This window comes from Halichoerus grypus, chromosome 9 (genome assembly GCF_964656455.1).
Source record: "Halichoerus grypus chromosome 9, mHalGry1.hap1.1, whole genome shotgun sequence".
In the NCBI taxonomy this organism is placed as follows: Eukaryota; Metazoa; Chordata; class Mammalia; order Carnivora; family Phocidae; genus Halichoerus; species Halichoerus grypus.
In genome coordinates, this window is record NC_135720.1 from 771,079 (window position 1) to 790,176 (window position 19,098).

The 19,098-nt window shown below is 50.8% G+C and overlaps 1 protein-coding gene across 4 annotated transcripts in view; it reads left to right on the forward strand.

The window, feature by feature from the left end:
• The window catches only part of WDR27 (WD repeat domain 27), a 112,852-nt gene that overhangs the window by 26,591 nt on the left and 67,163 nt on the right, over positions 1–19,098 (forward strand). For all 4 annotated transcript variants that reach the window (XM_078054453.1, XM_078054454.1, XM_078054456.1 and 1 more), the window contains exons 8-18: positions 99–169; positions 1,929–2,037; positions 3,920–4,055; positions 5,231–5,334; positions 6,335–6,402; positions 6,594–6,715; positions 7,138–7,220; positions 10,857–10,935; positions 11,668–11,745; positions 13,519–13,616; positions 14,976–15,065. In XM_078054453.1, coding sequence (XP_077910579.1) covers positions 99–169; positions 1,929–2,037; positions 3,920–4,055; positions 5,231–5,334; positions 6,335–6,402; positions 6,594–6,715; positions 7,138–7,220; positions 10,857–10,935; positions 11,668–11,745; positions 13,519–13,616; positions 14,976–15,065 — 1,038 coding nt within the window. The remainder of the gene's footprint in view (positions 1–98; positions 170–1,928; positions 2,038–3,919; positions 4,056–5,230; positions 5,335–6,334; positions 6,403–6,593; positions 6,716–7,137; positions 7,221–10,856; positions 10,936–11,667; positions 11,746–13,518; positions 13,617–14,975; positions 15,066–19,098) is intronic.

Here is a 19,098-nt window from a genome sequence, read left to right on the forward strand (position 1 = left end):
GATAGTTCAGACTTGACTAAAAAAAATATTGTAAGTAAAACTCGGATACTTTTCAGTTTAAGTATTTACAGATAGATATTTGTGTATTCCGTTTATAGCCTCCCCTCTCCTGAGTCTCCTCATCGATGCAGAGAGCCGGCAGCTGGTGACGGGATGCGCAAACGGCCAGGTGAGGGAAGCACAGACTTCAGTTCCAGGTCTAAACACCATCATGACTATGTGAACGCCTGCAGAGAGGTCTCTGCTCCAACACTCCCTTGTATTCTTTCTGACTGGGAGAAACTGTCGACCCCAGCAGTCGAGCCATTCCTTTTGGGGCCTGGGCATCGGGGTGGGGCTCACACTCACACGCGCCCGCCCACAGCCATCAGAAGAGCCCACTTTATACAGTTTGAAAAATTTGAAGATAACTTGATTTTTTTTCAAAACTTACTTTTTTTAGGTGAGCAATTCAGGTGTATTCACAAAGCATGGATACTGTTCTCTTTTTTAAAAAGTTGCTGTTGAGATAATTTGGGCAAGACACCCTGTTAGGAAATAATGCAGTTCTCGCTCCTGTGTGAGTGTCCTTTGCCTTCACACGGAACACCTCGCCTCTGGCCCTTCGGGTCACCCCACGCGTGCGGTGTCCCCCCCACACCGGGCAGCCTGCGGCACGCCAGCCGGGTGCCCTACGGTTGCACCCAGTTCTGACGCTGTCTGCCTGGAGCCCCCACAGGCGAGGGGCCGAGGCCCGGGAGACGGCGTCCCCTTCACACGCCGACCACAGCAGTGGGTCTGCGGGTCCCCCAGGTTCTGTGCAACCCGGCCGCAGACCGGAGGGACCCACACCCCCCGTTCGGGTTTGACGGATTTGCTAGAGCGACCTGCAGACCTCAGGGAAACGCTTATTCACCAGTTTACCAGTCTGTTTTCATGAAGATCTATTTATTTATTTGAGAGAATGAGAGAGCGAGCACGAGCGGGAGGGGCAGAGGCAGAGGGAGAGAGAATCCCAAGCAGACTCCCACCGAACGTGCTGAGCTGGGAGCCCAGTGTGGGGCTTGGCCTCAGGACCCTGAGATCACGACCTGAGCCGAAACCAAGAGTCGGACGCTTCACCGACTGAGCCACCCAGGTGCCCCCAGTTGACGAGTCTGTTAAAGGATGTGATAAAGGACACAGACGAGTACCAGATGGAGAGGCACATACGGCGAGGTTTGGGAGGGTCGCCCTCCCGGTGTGGATGGTGGACGTGTTCACCAACCTGGGAGCTGGGTTTTCATGGAGGCCTCAGTATGTAGGCATGATTAATGAAACCATTGGCCATTGGTGACTGAACCCAACCTCCAGCCCCCACCCCTCCCCGGAGGTCAGGGGGTGGGACTGAAAGTTCAGGGCCTCTAATCACGTGACTGGTTCCCCTGGAAACCTGCCCCCACCCTAAGGGGCTTTCCAGAAGTCACCTCATTAACACAACAAAAGACACATTTGTCACTCTCAACACTTAGGAAGTTCCTAGGGTTTTAAGAGGTCTGTGCTGGAAACAGGAAGTCCAAAGACATGTATTTATGGTTATAAATCACAATATCACAGATGTATTTTTGGAAGAAATTTTATTTTTCTTTTTGACGAGGGTGGCTGCCCTTACTGTGTGTTTGCAGCTGTGTGTTCGTGGTGTTGGGTTCAGAGAGCCTGGCCTGGGCCCGGGGGGACCAGAGCACACGCCTCTGGGGCAGTGGTTTATAAGCCAGAGGGCGCGTCTGCACCGGTGTCTGCCCGGAAGGGCAAGGGAGCGTCCGACGGGCAGAGGAAGGGCCCAAGCAGGCTCTCAGGCTGCGGGGCTTGTCTCGGGCACCACACCCATCTTTCTCCTTGGGTTTGTACCTCGCGTTCACCTGTGCCCTGTGATGGCAGACTCGCGGTCTGTGCCCTGTTGGCCTTTCCAGCTTTGGGTCTTCAGTTTGGTTGAAGGACATCATTATCGTTGTGTGACCCGAGTTGACCTAAAGAAGAAGAGAGAGAGTTTCTTCAGGAGGGTTGAGTCCAGGCTACCAGGTAACATCACGCAGACCCTCCCCCGGGGCCCCTGCGCATGCGGCCCCTGCCCACAGGGCACCTGAGCAGCCTGCCAGGGTCCTGTGTTAGGTGAACTGAAGAGAGCGCAGGGCAGGGACAGTTCCTATTGGGAGAAGTCTAGGATCTGACCTCAGACATGCACCAGCACCAGGGGGCTCTTGTGAGGGAGGGTGGGGTGGGGTGGGGTGGCAGTGAAGCTCATCCTGTGTGCAGGGGGTGAGGTCCGCTGATGAGGAGAGCATGCGCCCCCCCAGCCCAGAGCAGCCGCTTCCCCGCTTCTGATGGTTGTCCTGGGCCAGGCCCCCAGCCCACCTGGGCTGGCCCCCATCTCTGCTGGAGTCCTCTCTGTCTGCCCACAGTAGCTTCCACGTGGCCACGCCTCACTCTGGTATCTACACCGCATCGCAAAAGGAGCGGATGCTCCGCTGGAAAGGGGGGGTTTACTTCTTACTCTCTTGTGGGCACGTGCCATCACTTCTTACTCTCTTGTGGGCACGCGCCATCACTTCTTACTCTCTTGTGGGCACGCGCCATCACTTCTTACTCTCTTGTGGGCACGCGCCATCACTTCTTACTCTCTTGTGGGCACGCGCCATCCCTTCTTACTCTCTTGTGGGCACGCGCCATCCCTTCTTACTCTCTTGTGGGCACGCGCCATCCCTTCTTACTCTCTTGTGGGCACGCGCCATCCCTTCTTACTCTCTTGTGGGCACGCGCCATCCCTTCTTACTCTCTTGTGGGCACGCGCCATCCCTTCTTACTCTCTTGTGGGCACGCGCCATCCCTTCTTACTCTCTTGTGGGCACGCGCCATCCCTTCTTACTCTCTTGTGGGCACGCGCCATCCCTTCTTACTCTCTTGTGGGCACGCGCCATCCCTTCTTACTCTCTTGTGGGCACGCGCCATCCCTTCTTACTCTCTTGTGGGCACGCGCCATCCCTTCTTACTCTCTTGTGGGCACGCGCCATCCCTTCTTACTCTCTTGTGGGCACGCGCCATCCCTTCTTACTCTCTTGTGGGCACGCGCCATCCCTTCTTACTCTCTTGTGGGCACGCGCCATCCCTTCTTACTCTCTTGTGGGCACGCGCCATCCCTTCTTACTCTCTTGTGGGCACGCGCCATCCCTTCTTACTCTCTTGTGGGCACGCGCCATCACTTAAGTTTCCTTACAGCAGATGTGTCTTTTCCCTGCTGCCCTCAAGCTTCTCATCACTGTTCTTCTTCCTTTTGGTTTAGTTTGTGTCTTTTTTTTTTTTCATAGATGGCTTTAAGCTATTTCTGTTGAAAGAAGGTCAGAAATTACCTTTATCCAATGTATCTGTTTTCTTCCTAATGCTTTAAATCTTGGCTTTCATTATTTCTTGTGTAAGTGCCGTTAATTAGGAAGTGAACCTCATCCTGCTTTAGGAACAGAGTTAAAGTCTAGGTGTGCTTGGAACTCCACCTTTCTTCCTGACAGGCCTCATGTATGGGGACTACTCTGCATTTATAATCTTGTTCTTTTTTTAAATTTTTTTAAAAAATTTATTTAACAGAGAGAGACACAGCAAGGGTGGGGGCACAAGCAGGGGGAGTGGGAGAGGGAGAAGCAGGCTTCCCGCAGAGCAGGGAGCCCAATGCGGGGCTCGATCCCAGGACCCCGGGATCATGACCTGAGCCGAAGGCAGACGCTTAACCGACTGAGCCACCCGGGCGTCCCTATAATCTTGTTCTTATCGCGTGTAAGCCTGGCTGTTTTCCTTGACTCATGATCTGATCGAGTTATTCTAGCCCACATGTTATTTCCTACAATATCCCATGCTGCCAACTGTCTGCCTTTAACTCTCCGGACCATTTTAATCCCATAGCTCAGATTATCAGTAATTCTGTTCCTAGAAGAGGGTTGGCGTCCCTGCACAGACGGCTTGGAGAAAGGAGAGGAGGTTGAAGCAAGCCTCCCTGTCCTGGGGCTGCGGCCATGTGATCTGTCCCTCGTTCTCCCTGCCGAGTGTGGGTGGTGAGTATGATGAACTTGTCCAACACCATTGAGGAAAGCCTCTTAAGTTAGGTTCACTTTTTAAGAATGATTAAAATAAAGCCAATGTATTTTTGTCTGTTTAAGTAATAATAACTGTTAAGTGTTTTTAGGATTGCATATTCGGTAAACTTGGTCAATTACTTTTAAGTCTGTTTGATAAAAGAAATGAAATTGTTTTTAATTTTGCTCACCAAAGTCTAGGCAGATCTTGACTCTGTAATAAGGTAAAGGGGGATGTAATCATAACTCATTCTAAACCTCCCCCATCTGTGCCCTACATCAGACATTTCAAATATACTATGATGGCTTTAACTACTGAGTACAGAAAGCTCTAGGGACAACGAGGGACGAGCCTCTGGCCTCCCTGGACAAGGTGGGGATGGGAAGGGGAGCGGCTGTGCTGTGGGCCAGGTCTCTGCACAGGTGCCCTGCTGGGTCTGCCCCTCGACGCAGGCCGCGCGGGAACAGGCATCTGAGATGACCTGCGCTGGAGCTCCTTGAGGATCAGCCTGGGCTTCCTCCCCTGGGGTGCAGTTGTTTGGCTGACTTGGGGACGGCTGTGGGAGCACGAGGGCCTGAGAATGAGCCCAGAAAGTCAGGGTGGTCAGAGGCCTCAGGGGACCAAGAGGAAGGTGGGAGAGAGGGCGCCGAGAGCTGCTCAGAGTCCCAGGTCTGGCACAGCCAGAGGGGCTTAGTGGTCCCTTTATTAATGTTTATCTAGTTTGTATATCAGAAAATAGAAGAGAAAGCAGAGCTGCGTTTGCCCTTTCATGGGCTCTGCTACTTTCGTCTGTTTCCTGTTGAGCTGGTTTCCTCCTTTCCAGACACTGCGTGGAAGGACCTGCAGGTGCCACGCTGCCCCTCTCACAGGGATGCCCACCTGAGCAGAGTCCTGTGGCCTCAGAGAAAGGAAAACCTTGCAGATCACAGTCGAGTTGGGATCTGGTTGTGGTTGTTTAGTACTTGTCTTCGCCAGACAGCAGGTGTCCAGGAAACCCGAAATACCAGCCTAGTCGAGGATAGTTATAGATCCTAAATGCCAAGAGCCGGCTGCCTACAAGAGCTTGAGGAGGGCCCGCTCCGTGGCGCTCTGTGGGATGGGAGCCTGAGGAGGGAGACCAGCTGGACGTTTTCTCTTTTTCCTTTAAAATTAGTCTTTCTTCTGAGAATACCACATGCTTGTGGATTGGAAGCTCAGCTGGCTTATTCATATTTAACTTGGCAAACTTTGAACTGGAAGCCGTTTTACATTACAAGGGTAAGATCAAAGTTCAGATCATCTTTGATATAAATTTCATGTAACTTCAATTAATCTTTTTCTCTGGCATCTGGGAGAGTGACCCTTTTGGTGTAGAAAGCCTAGTCATCAGAATGTGCAGACGGGCCATGGGCAGCCTCTTGTGCACGGGATCCCAAGGACACGCTTTGAGTCCACTCCTACCTCTTGGTGGGTCTCCCTTCCCTTGGTCCCCAGTCCTCCCATCTTCCATGTGTGTGCAGGGCCCCGAGGGACACTTGTTCTCTTTAGCACTCCCGCATCTGTCCCAAGCTCCTACCAAGGATTCTTAAGTCCACCCGGTCAGTATTTCCCACTGGAGACTTAACACCGTGACTGGGTGACTGGACGGCCTCATCAGCTTGTCAGACTCAACTTGTTTGAACTGAGCTGGGGCACCCTCCTGTCCAACCCTGGTTCCTGTCCTCAGGTTCCATGACCACCGTGCACGGAGCTGCCCCTGCCAGAAATGCAGGCATGATTCACGCTTCCTCCTCCGCCCTCCCTGTGTGCACTGCAGCCAAGGTCACCTGTAAATGCAAGCTCCCTCTTTCTCTTTTAAGGCCCCTGCGCTTTGGGGACAGAGTCTGAGTTCTTAGCTTGGGCCAGCCCATGCCTCCATCCTCATGGGAAGTCACTGTGCCTCTTCATCACCTGCGGGACTTTGCCCGAACCCTCCAGAGCAGAGCTCCCGTTTCTCCTCCTGCTGGCCCTTGAAGGTTCACCTGAACCTGCCCCGGGAGCTCTGTTCTCCCTGCTCCCCCTGAGGCTACACCGCGCACGGGGTCTGTGGTCTCTGTGGGCGCCTGCTTCTCCGTGACTCGGGGCTGCTCCGGGGGCAGGGCTCTTGTAAGGGCCTCGCTGCTCGAGACCTGCCAGCCCCCAGCACAGGCCTGTGTGCAGAGATGTGTCCGTGAGTGGGTGGTTCCCTCCACTTATCCCGTCAGCAGCGCTGGTTTGTTTCTCTTTGCTGCAAACGAAGATTTCAGGAGCCTCAGCATTCAAGTTGCCGGATCATGTGCAGTGATGAGCAGAGCCGGGGATGAGAAGGTGAGTCCTGCAGAATGCAGCTCTCTGTGCTTGTGCTGTATGCCACTTCGCTCCCCGGGGGCCGTACGGTTGGCAGGCGGCATGTTGCTGGGCACACGGTGCCACGTGCAGCTGCAGCGTCACCGCTAATGTCATTACTGAGGCTGCGCTTGCCGTGGGGTCCTGTGTGTTCACTTTGACTGTCCGTGCAGGCCGTCTGCTTGCTCACGTCCTTGTGTGGCCGTAAGATCGCCTTGTTGGAAATCCATGTTGCTGCTCTGGTGAGGTCTCAGCGGGGCCACAGCGCGGGAAGGGACCTGTCCGTGCTGCCTCGGTACGGTCTTCCTCAGTGGGGTATACACCTGCAACTTCACCAGCCGGGGGACTTTCGGTTCCTTTTGATCTTAAGAAAGAAAAGTAAAGTTTAGTAAACTCCCAACTGTACTAACTCTGTTTGAAAGAGATGATTGCTCATGGTATTGCTTCTATATTGTTTAAAACTAAATGATTCATAGTTTATTTTAATGCAAAACTATTGTATTTCAGGATAGAATGTAAATTATGAAATAGCACTTTTATTAATAATATTAAAAAATATTTCTTAGAAGGATAAGAGTAAGCTTGTTTCCAAACATTGCACACCCATATGTACATGAATTACTAATCGCTTGGGACTGTCCTTAAAATGTACATTTCCTCGCTAAGAGGCCAGTATGTGAGTCTGCTCTCCTGGTGCACTTTGTGTCTCTACCCTAGTGCCCATGTGCTCTCCACCTCTCCACTGCACTTCAGACCTGCTGAGGAAAACAGGACGCAGCCGGCTCCGCAGAGACAGTCCGGTTAGTATAATGTACTCTGGGATATCAGTATACAAAGCTGGTGCTGCCCTTCGGCCCCGTGCTGGTTGGCACCACTCTCTTACTTTGTGAATTCATGTTTGTCAGCATGAAAATTTAGTGTTTCCTCCCTTCCGGTGTTCCTTCATTTCGCTGCCTTTCACGTATGTTTTACATGCTGTTTGTGGTAGGGAATGTGCTAGATGTTTCTTTTCCTGAATTGGGTAGAATTAAGAGGAATTCAGAAATATTTAAAAATGCTGATGTTTCGGGGCGCCTGGGTGGCTCAGTCGTTAAGCGTCTGCCTTCGGCTCAGGTCACGATCCCAGCGTTCTGGGATCGAGCCCCGCATCGGGCTCCCTGCTCCGCAGGAAGCCTGCTTCTCCCTCTCCCACTCCCCCTGCTTGTGTTCCCTCTCTCGCTATCTCTCTCTCTGTCAAATAAATAAATAAAATCTTAAAAAAAAAAAAAAATGCTGATGTTTCTCGTGGCCAGAAGAGCAGTGGTACCCAGGGATGCTTAGTCATTTATCATGGGAGCAATCTTTTCTTGCCTCTCTTTGCTGAATAATTTTCAAACATCATGTTATTTTTCCCCTGTATACTTCAGCATGCATTTATAAAACATGTGGACATTTGCTTACCTAGTTGTGACGTCATTATATCAAAACCAATGGTAATTCTTGTATTAGCCAGCCCATATAAATTATTCCCGATTGCCTCAAAAATTTTTCTTACTGTTTTATTATAAGCAGAAAACAAATTCACATGTTGCTTTTTACAAAGAAATGATTTTAAAATTAACTTCTGTTTTAAGATGATAGACATCATTACATTCCATTTATTTCCATTGTAAGAATCATTGATAATGATTTTTTTTTTCCCTTCAGTGACCAACTCAGTGTCCTAATCAGTCTTGTTAAGCCTCTATTGACCTAATTAAAAAACAATAGAGGTGCTCAGTCGGTCTGCTTTTATCTCCATCTCTGGTGAGAGACCCAGCTCCTGGACAGGGAAGGACTGGGTAGGATGGAGTGCCCCCCTGCTAGGACCTCCAGGCTCTCCTCTCCTACAGATTTCCTCCTGCCCAGGTGGGCCCCTGTGTCCAGCTGTCCCCTCCCTTCTCTGTGAGACCCTCTGAAATCCTTGACTGTCCTTCTGGGAAAGATAGTGCAGAACCCCCGACTGCCACCCTCCCAGGTCACTGCTGGCCAGGTCCCCTGGGGATTGGATCACCCCTGCTGGGTTTCTGAGCTGCGGCTCTCTCCTGCTCTTCTGACCCTTCCTGCTCTGTCTCTCTCTGCTCCCCGTCCCTCCCCTTCAGTCTGAAAACCCAGCTGAGAGGATTGCTCAGCAGGAAGTCAGCTACCAGTCCTTATTTAAATAGCAGCTTCCTCAGAGAATTGTCCATTCCTATGTCCGTGTGTTACTGAAAGTGGAGAGGCTTTACTAGGTGTATATTATGATCTTATACTTTATTGATATGGTAAAAGTCTGTTTTTCATATTCTTTTTAAAAACATGTTTTGTTCATTTATTTCTTGTTTCTTGTGTATATTTTTTTTATTGTGGTAACATATATATAATGTAAAATTTAACATTTTAAACCATTTTTAAGTGTACAGTTAATTGGTATTAAGTACTTTCATATTGTTGCATAATGTAAAAAGTCTTTTTGAATAATTTTCTTAATACCAAAAAGAATTTTATGTTATGTATATGCTTCTATTAAAATTATTTGGAAACCTTGTGACTAACAAATATTAATTACATTGCTAACAGTTGGAATAATATTCTGAAGTTCTAAGTATATTTTTACTCAAGGAGAATTACTTGTGGGATGAAATCTGTATGTTACGTGGCTAGTGATGTAATCTGTCTTTTCCCTGTAAGTGTGGCCAGCTACTTTCATCAGCCACATGTGGGCGACTTTACATTTCAGGAGTATAATTTCACAGCGCACCTCCATGCGGAAATCTGTTGTGAAATGAGACCCATGATTCTCTCTTCTTCTTTTTTTACCGAACTCATTTCTTTAGCTTTTGTTCTTGCATATGTTTTGTTTAGATTTACCCTTAAAAATGGATTTTTTTCATTTTTCGCTAGTATGGATCATCTTATTCAGATGGGGTATATGATATACCATGCGTCACAGCTAAATGATGTGTAGAACAAAATCTTTGATAAGAACAATTAAATAAATAGTAAGGTTATTACAGAGATTATAATTTCTCTGTATCCAGAGAGTGGTGAAATATCAAAGTGTTGATTTTTTTTATGACGGTTTTATGTCTTGTTTAAAAAAACATTTGTACGGAAAATTACTGAAAATGATTGATTTATAGCTATCCTATATTCTAAAAATTTACATCCCTCTACTTGCAGAAAGCATATAGAAATAAGAAATATCTGTGATGAAGAATTGCTTTACTTTAATGCTTAAGGCATTTATTTAAATAATATGCATTTACATATTCATGAACTTTATTCTAGTAATTTCAAGACCCTCTGAAAATCAATACACTAATGCACCTGCAACCTTATTACCTGATCCTGAAAATACTTTACTGTTGGCTTTATTTTTCTTGGAGATTTTTTTTCTCCTTCACTTGACATTGAGGTGGAGAGAGGTTTTCTGGGTACAGTTTTATTTCCAGGTCTCCCCTGAGGAGCCTGCCTCCCCCGGGGGGGATCTGCCTTGTGTAAGCCGGGATGCGTCCCCAGTTCCTGGTCACATACATGTCATTTTAGTGATTTGCTCATTAGTTTCACTTGGTTTTTGATGGGAATATGGTCCAGGTTACAGGTTTGAAATAGTGTCAGAAACTGAACTAAATTTCTTTGTTTAAAAAAAAAGAACTATTTTAAAAATAACTCAATATTATACAATTATCCATTTTTCTAAAGTTATTTTATACTATTGTACAGAATATTCTATTGGATACCAAGTATTAAGTGTATGTAAATATAAATAATTCTGGCAGAATTTTATTTCATCTGAGAGAATTTTTGAGATTTATAAATATTTGTGGTAAGTTCATGCAATGTCAGAGTTTTTATCAGTCTGCAGTGTTGTGGAAGACTTAGGTTAAAAATAGGATAATAAGTTTTATTGCCATTAAAAGGTGCTGATGTAATTATGTTTTAGTGGTTTATCTTTCTTATTATTCTATCTTATGATAAAAAAGAGTATAAACGAGGAATTTGAGTTAAGATCATTGCTATTCTTGTTTGTAGAAAAGATGTATTTGTCACAGATTTATGGAGCGAATTGCTCCTGATAGCTGGTCTTTAGCGTCCCGTGGACAGAATTTCAGACAGACCGGGCTTTGTGTGGGGCCTGTTTTTTTACACCTTGCGCTGACATGTTCATCCAGAGTATTTGAAATATGTGGCATTGAACATACTGCAATTCAGTATCATTTGAGGAATGAGAAAAACATTGTCTTGTTGTTTTCTTATGCTTTTAATGCCCTTGATGTGACCTTCTTTGCTGGTAGTGGTTGGTTTGGCATCAGGTATGAGACCTCTTAAGTTTATAGGTAATAACCTCATTCCATTTGTGTGAACTTTTCTGTTTTCAAGGAACTTTGTTCTTGTCATGTTCAGTATTTGCTACTTTTGACACTCATTTTATGCAGCCATGCGGAGCACCATTAAGGACCAGCCCCTGGTTTTCCACAGCAAAGTGAAGTCGTCTGGGTATGCGTCCACACCACAGTGAGTAAATGGGCTCATAGGTCGCTCATGTTGGGACATAGAGGTAGGGTTCAGTACACCTGAGCCCTCTTCTCCCACCCTCCCTCATCTGGGCCCCAGCCCCTCCTCAGCACCCAGGGGTCTTGCGGATCCTGCGGCAAATGCAGAGCCCCTGGCTGTGGCTCACGGCCGGGCCACCCGCTCCTGCCCCTTGTCCTGATGGCTCTGGGCACGGCCTGATGCCGAGTGTGCTGCTTGCTCCGAGAGGCTTGGGTGCAGGTGGGGGGTGGGAGTGTGGCTGTCCAGCATGCACCCCTGGGGCTCGGCACTCTGTGTCCCGGAATCTCTGGGGTCTTGTTTCTTCATCTGAAAAACAGGCCAGTACTGTTCAGCTACTGCCAACATTCGATAATTTGATTTTATTAAAGGGAGGATTCAGCATTACTTCCGAGTGATTTCACTTCTGTTTCTGAGTAGGTTCACAAATAACGTCTGTAAATGCAGTTCAATTTCTGTTGTGATCCTTTATTTTCATTCTCCAAAAGGAGACACTGTCCCAAGAATGCCACTGCAGATGTGTAAGTGGGAGGGAAGTTGGTTACAGTTGAAGTAATTGAATGTTCAGTGTATTTCCAGCATGGGGCACTGAAGCATTAATATATTTAAATATATATGTATATTTTGCTGCAAATACAGGTCTCTTAAGAAGCTTGGAACTGTAGTCTTTGAGGGTAACGTGTTTGCTTTCCACAGCGTAACTCTGTTCTCACCAAAGACCAACACCAGGAGCAGCGGTGACCGCTCTTTACCACGTAGGGCCCGTCACAGGTGGTACGTTACTAGTTTGCCCGAAGTAAATGTGTAATTTGGAGAGACCTTTTGAATACTCTAAGTGAATTTGTTTCAAATGGGTGTGCGAGCTTGTGAGTCTGCGTGTATGTATGGGCACATGTGCTTCAGTGTGCGTGCATCACTTGTAAATACATGCCCTTTTGGTCACATTCAGTTCTTCCTTATTAACCCTTTTTCAGGCAGGTTGCTATCTTTACCACCTTAACAACTTAGGAATATTAATTTTTGTTAAAATTCTGTTTTAGAAAGTGTTGTGGTCGATGATGGGTCATTCTTGATAAGTTTGTTAGGTAATAACTGGACAGAAGAATGTGAGCAGTTACAGGGCTACAGGCCCGAGCTGAGCGCATGGACTTGGACGTGCTTTTTGTCCCGTGGGTGCTGCACAGCGTGTGTGGGACTGTGGCCAGTCCTGCCGGTCCCCAGGCCCCATGTTCCTGGATGGGAAGGTGTGTGGGGGGCCCTCCAGGACCCTCCCCATCCCACACTTGGAGATGACCTCATCTGGACAGAGATTCCAGGCTGTGGTGTTGAAATGTCACTTGCTCCCGTCCACAGCACAGAGAATGCTGGTTTTACCCAGTCTTGTGACGTTTCTCCTACGTCCTGATGCTCTTCCTGCCCTTCTCCGCTGCTCCTGTATCAGCGGGTCATGGATGGCAGGGTCGTGACCCCAGCAGGTGCCCTCAGACCCTGTGATCCTCAGACCAGTGGTTGGGGACGGAATGCAGCACCAAGAGCCATGCTCAACTCTGATCTTCTTGGTGACTTTTTCCTACGGGAACCCAGCTCTCCAGACAGAGCCAGTAGTCTTTGATGGGTTTCTGGCCTGGGGGGCATTCTGTTGAGGGGTTTCAGTGAGGGGAGGACCCCAAACAACGTCCCGGACACAGGCCAGTGTTCCTCAGGGAAAGGCTCCTCCAAACACCTACCAGATTTCACTCTGGACGGATGGTGCTGCCTGGGGCAGGCTTGCAAGGCCAGTCTTTCCAGCTTGTACGGCCTCTAAAGGTGTGAATAAATGTGTAACTTGTCACCAGTAACTTCCAGCTTTTACAACAGCCTGTCTTCACAGCTACTTTCTTTTTCTGCCCTTGCTGTGTGCCTGGCGCCTTTCCACATTGCCCGAAGCGCGCAGCAACGCTGCGTGACAGGTGGTTCCGCTGAGGTGGGAGGGCTGTGGGGGCCACATGGGCACCAGGGAGGAGGCCCGTGGCCTTGCTGCCGCTCAGAGGCTGCCAAACCAGATGCTGAACGTGAACACTGAGGAGATTTTGCCTCAAGAGATGGATGCCTTCAGTGGGAGGACCCACTCCAGCCAGCCTGCCCCTGCGCGGGTCCCGGCCATCGGTCCTTTCCCGCAAGCCGCCATGGTCTGGCTCACAGCCTGGGGATGTGGTTCTTCTCACGGCAGATATAAGCCATCTGTAGATTACTAGAGAACTTAGTGTGATGGCCGCCCACAGAGAGTGCGAGACCGGGAAGTGCAGGATGTCTTCTCTCGCCAGTCCTCACAGAGTCACTTCAGTGTATGGTGAACATGAGCAATCCTTGACAGTTTGTACTGAAAATGGAGCGGAAGTGCATTTTACAGAGTTATTCATGGCTCTGTGTGTATTTATATATATTTAAGTTGGATAGAATGAAATTGCACATGTAAATAGGGGAGAATCCACCATTTCTAGTCCGTTGTTTTATTTCTCATCTCACTCTGAACTCTCTCGATTTTCATCTTTCTGATGTTCCTTCCAGTGAGGAATACCCTTTGGAGAGTTCTCCGCCAACCAAAGTCCACAAGCAGCGTGTCCTCGCGCACGGGCCGGCCGCTGCGAGCTGCGTCCAGTACTCAGGTACGCCGCGCCCGGGGCCGCCCTTCGCTGTGTTTCCGAGGCTCCCTCAACTGCCACTGTCCCGTCGTAAATAGAGCTTTAAAAATCTTGGTTGCGTGAAGTTTTCTGGCATTGTTTGAGTCTGGATTAAAATCAAAGCTCACGTTGCCCTTGAGCGTACTGGCGTTAGGGCATTCCCGCTCGCGCCGGCCGCTGCTGGAGACGGGAGCTCCTGGATTTGGAATTGGAGGCTCGGCCAGCTCTGTGCTGTGTGTGTGACCCTCTCCTCTGTAGTGTTGGAGGGAGCCGCGAGGGGGTGGGGGGCTGGTTCGCAGACGGTGGAGGAGACCACTCAGGGCGGACTACCTCAGTGTCCTGTGTGGTCACCATCCCTCCTCAGATGGAGCCTCTCCTGCAGGCCCAGTGCGTCTTGGGCTGGTGACGGCCATGTTCTCTCAAGCGCGCTGAAATGCCTCTGCCAGACTCTTTTCTGGGCCTTCAGCACTTTTCCTAAGTGAGTTTGCAGGAAGTGGGGAGCAGCTCCCGTCCAGGTGGCTCTGCGATCTGAGCTCTTTGTTCAGAAGCACACGTTGTTTCTGGTTTCTAGACATACCTGGAGGTGAGAAGATGTGTTTGCCCTCAGTCCGGTGGCTAGAAGGCCACCCCTCAGCATTTTGAGGGCATTCCTGCAGGTTTCATTACTTCCAACTATGCTAAGTTCCCTTCGTTTTTCATGTAAGTTTAGCCAAAGCATGTTTGAGTGATTTTGGGAAATAAGATACATAGTATCATCAGTAAAGTACCTTTGTGGTGTGAGAGAGTCTTGCTTATTTATGATCATGTGATTGTATGATATGATTAGAAATAAAGTAGGAGCTCCACGAGTTGGAAAATCATGGGGGGGTGTCTGTAACTTAGTTCTGCCCTGTGTTAGGGATAGGTTTAAATATTCTTGCGTAGCTGAATACTATGTGTCTTAAAATCTGTTGATGGGAGGCAGGGTGCCCTGGGGGTTAGGGTTCTCTGGGTTCAGAACCCCGTGCTGACTCTGACTAGCCCTGTGGCTCCTAACTCCCAGGTCCTCTCTAAAGGACATCCTGGGGGATGCCACCTGGTGGACCCTCAAAGTATGGTGGTTAGCCATTGAGCAAGTGCTGTTTTAGGCTCCCTCACAACCTGACAAAACGAACGTCAAGTTAACTACAGATTCTATATTTACCTGTTGCAAGTGTACTCCTGTGAGCTGTGGTCTTACAGGGCTCTCTCTTACCGTGTTTAAGCAGGGGACGGACGGTGTGGTCTTACAGGGCTCTCTCTTACCGTGTTTAAGCAGGGGACGGACGGTGTGGTCTTACAGGGCTCTCTCTTACCGTGTTTAAGCAGGGGACGGACGGTGGCTCGCCTGCGGCTTGGCCAACCACACGCTGGTCTTCCGCGCTGATCTCACTGGGACACCTGCTGTTTTTTCAGGTATGATGTGTGTTAATTTTAGTTACTATACATTTATGGGTGGGTCTCCTTTTGGTCCTGGGTATCAATTGCTCTTCTCTTCAAGATCAGACTGGACTAGAACTAAGGCTTGCATGGAGGTTTAGCAAACCAGATTGGCCCCACTAAACTGGGCAGAAGGGGTGTAACCAGGAAGGCCAGGCTGCAGGGGTTCTGTCGCAGTGCCCCATGGTCAGGGAACTAAGCTTCTACGAAGTTGCTGGGGAGGGGCAAAGTCAGATCTTACGGACATGACTAAAGCACGTTTGGAAAATTAGGAGGGTTTGTACACAGATACTTTTATAAACTAACGAGGTGAGGATGTTTCTCGGGTGAGTAGATTTCAGATGAGGGCAGAGGTGTTGGAAGTCTTGCTGTTGTAGCTTCCTGACAGATTCTGAGCTACCCCCACTCTCGGTCAGGCTCCTGGAGCCCCTCACTGCAAGGCTCACACTTGGTAGATATTTTAGCAACAACAAAAACACAAAAAAACCCCAGAAATGCTACCAGTCCAAGTGTTTCTGTGAAGTAGAGGAGGGGGCACCTGGCGGAGGGGGTGAGGCGCAGACATGGTGGGTGGAGGGGGGCAGGAGCATGCTCCACAGTGTTCCTCCAGACTCGGGTACCTCCAGGGTCTACAACGGGCCTCCTGACAGCAATGGGGGGCCTTCTGGAGGGCGGCTTTCCGGCCCGGAGCCACATCGTCCCCTACGCTCCGTGGCTCCTCCTGGCTTCAAACTGTCGTTCTGAAGGCTCCTGTTAAGGCACCTGCATGTGCCCGGGACTCCGCCTGGGTGTCTTTCTGTCACTCAACAATTGATAGAAATGGCAATTATGTTGGATGTGGATGTTTCTCCCGTCTGTTTTATTGCAGGAATAGGGCTTGTGGCTGAATTCAGATAATGCAGGAGATGTTCAAACTTGCCTTTTAAAAAAGTGCCCTGTTTGTGTTTTGGGGAAAAGTGTCATTCTTACCCACCCCACCTGTTCTAGGACACCATTCCGCCTTGTACCGCTGGGTTACTGGTCATATGGTTCAACTTTGAAAATACGATTGCTTTCTCCACACTTGACACAAAAAGCAGGAAAATGGGCGCTTTAATATTCATCACAATCTAGGACAAATGAGGCCAGTATAATCTGGATATTTTGTTGTGGTTAAAATTAGATGCTAAGTTAGAAACCCCTCCTAGAGAACTCAGGACTGGGTCCCAGGAGAGACAGCCAGCTGTGCATCCCAGCTTGAAAGCCAGTGGTCACGACTGCACTGAATTCAATAAGGGCTTCATGTTTGTGCTTTTGAATGTGGAACGCCGCCCATCACACCTTGTTGTCCAGCACAAGCATTGTGGGGACCCTGCTTCCGTCCCTCAGCGAGTGCTGGGCACAGAGCAGATGCTCGAGGACACGGGTGGACAGATCTGAGCACATTGCAGGAGGATGTGCCCAAGGCTGAGGGGTGTAAGAGTGGAATTCTGGGGCCAGCCCCTTCACAAGATTAAATTTAGTTAAGATTTTATTAAATATTATTGAGTTGCTTAAAAACCAATTCTGAAAAAAGGGTGGACTTGAGCTCAGAACATCTTGCTTCCTGGTGTTTGTTAAGTTCTCAGTCTGCTTGATCTCGGCCACGCTCTTGCCATCCTGCGTTCCTTCTCTGTGGCGTCGGGGGTCACACACCTCAGGCCAGGCCCTGGCCCCAGGGAAGGAGAGGACTCAGATGTGTCTTGTGTCCTGTTCGTTCTGTTCCTGAGGTTTATCACTGCAGTGTGCATGCCGCAGGGGCACCTGCCATCCAAGGTGCGAGGCCGTCAGTGTGGTTCAGTGAGAAGGCAGTGTGTGCAGCGTGGAGCCGAGCTGAGAGGAGGAAGGAGGAGCCCAGCCGAGGTCCCCGCTAGGCACGCCGGCCGGCTGGAACTGGGGTCCCCACGCCAGGCCTTGCGGTCCCAGCTGCTTGTGTGCAGGCTGGAGCTCGGAGGAGAAGGTCATGTCGTGTTCTCATTCGGAGTCAGAGAGGTCTGTCCCTGCCCTACCAGCTGCTGCACTGGGTGGGCTCATCGATGCCCCGGTGATGTTTGGGGGTCAGCAGAGGGGTGCCTGTTTAGGGTTTCTGCGATAAGAGCACTTCGGCCTTCTTTGGTAACTCAGCTGACCTTGTCTGGGCGCCCAGGCTCAGAATACTAGTTAGCAGGGAGGGCTGGCAGGACAGAGGAGGGTGTCCCCACTGCAGTGGATCACCACTTAATTGGGAAGAATTACACCCAGCTAAATGGTGGTGACTTCACTGCGCTTGTCCCTCTGACTCGTGGCTTGTCGGCCTCGTCACTGCCGGGTGAGGCGGTGGCGGTCTGAGCTCCCCTATGCGATGTCGAGGAAGGGAGCCACTGAGCTGGGAATACAGGTGCATCTGCAGGTGCCAGGCCCGAACAGGCAGAGCCGCCTACCTGTCACGCCCTCACCCTGGGCCTGCGGCCGGGCCCAGAGCACCTGGGACGCTAGCGGGTGGTCGCGGGTTCTCAGACACACTGACCTGCAGTGAAGCGTCACAGGTGCCGTCCCTGGTGTCCCCCGGCCTTGCTGCTTCTCAGCAAAGCAGCGTGGTGCAGGCCTGCAGCCTGGCGCTGGGGCCTCCGTCCTTCTGGTAAAACTCCCAGAAACCTACACCAGAGGGCAGCAGAGCTATTTCCCGGGAAATCCGGCTCTGGTTGTCCTGGGTTGCGGGGCCTACTCTATAAATCTCTGCTGCCTTCTCCACCTCTTCCGTGTTGGTTCTCTGGCGGGTCGGCCCCTCACTGTCTCCTCTGCGGTGGTCCGGACGCAGCAAGAATGTCCTCACGGGGGCACTGGCTTCCGTGCACGTTCGGTCACAGAGTGCTTGAGCCGGAGGCTGGCACGTTCCCGGATGCGCTGCCGCGTCTGCGGGTCCCCTCTCCACCATCCGGGCCAGACGTGGGGCCCGCAGGGAAAGGCGGCTTTGCTGTGCCGCTGGGGTCCCTGGGCCCGTCCCCGTGCTCTGTGTGGTACAGCACCGTCCAGACTCCCCAGCTGTGCCGTGCGGGGGGCGCTCGCACCCCAGCCTGCCCTCTCTGGCCCTCTCCACTCCAGAAAGCCCACGGTTTTCATTTCCCCAGCGGCCTGGCTCTGCCTGTCCTTGGGCTCCTCTGCTTCCCAGCGCGGCTGGTGGCAGCAGGGGCAGGACCCTTTGAAGCGGCCTCCTGGACCTCTGATGGAGGCAGGATGCAGAGGTCAGCCTGCGTGGGAGACAGCCGGCGCCCGGTGAGAAGGAGCAGGGCTGGCCGGCGGCCTGGCGCAGTGGTAGAGCGTCCGGCTCCCGCAGGGGTGTGCGTCTGTTCTCTGCGCCGCGTGGAGCTGAGGCAGGCGGGGGACGGGCACCCCGCGCGCAAGGACGGGCTGTCCCGTTGACCTCGTGTGCGACTGCGGTAGGTGATGGACCGCGTTGGGTGCCCAACCCGGCGCCTGGCTGGTCAGGCCCCGGCCCACAGCAGTGCACGCGCCCCTGAATAGGAGAGGGTGCAGCACTGGATCACTGGGCCCGCCCCCCTGAGTCAGTGAGCCGACATCCTGACTGCGAGATTGCGGAGGGGTCACACCAGAAGGCGCGGGTTCGCTGCCTGCCGAGTCAGGGCCAGTGGTGCTGGCGACAGAGGTCGCCCCAAGGACAGACTGCGGTTGGCACGGTAGAGCTTCTCTTTGGTGTTTCGATAGGAAGAGAGAAGCAGGTAAGCGGTGTGTTCTCGACCCGGTGATGGGCCTGACTGTTACTTCTCATCTCCTTCCTGCACACCCCCGTGTGCTGCGGGCCCCGTGGGCTGCGTTCACGCAGCCTGTCGCTGGCGGCGCCGCGGACTCCGGCAGCCCTAACGGTAGTCGGACCGTATGTGGCCGCGCGCAGCGAATCCTTCTGCCTTTTCCTCAGTGTTGAGAGAGCAAGGGCTCTGGAAGACGCGTCGTTGTGAAGCCCACAGACTTCCTACCTCTTACAATGCTACGTTTT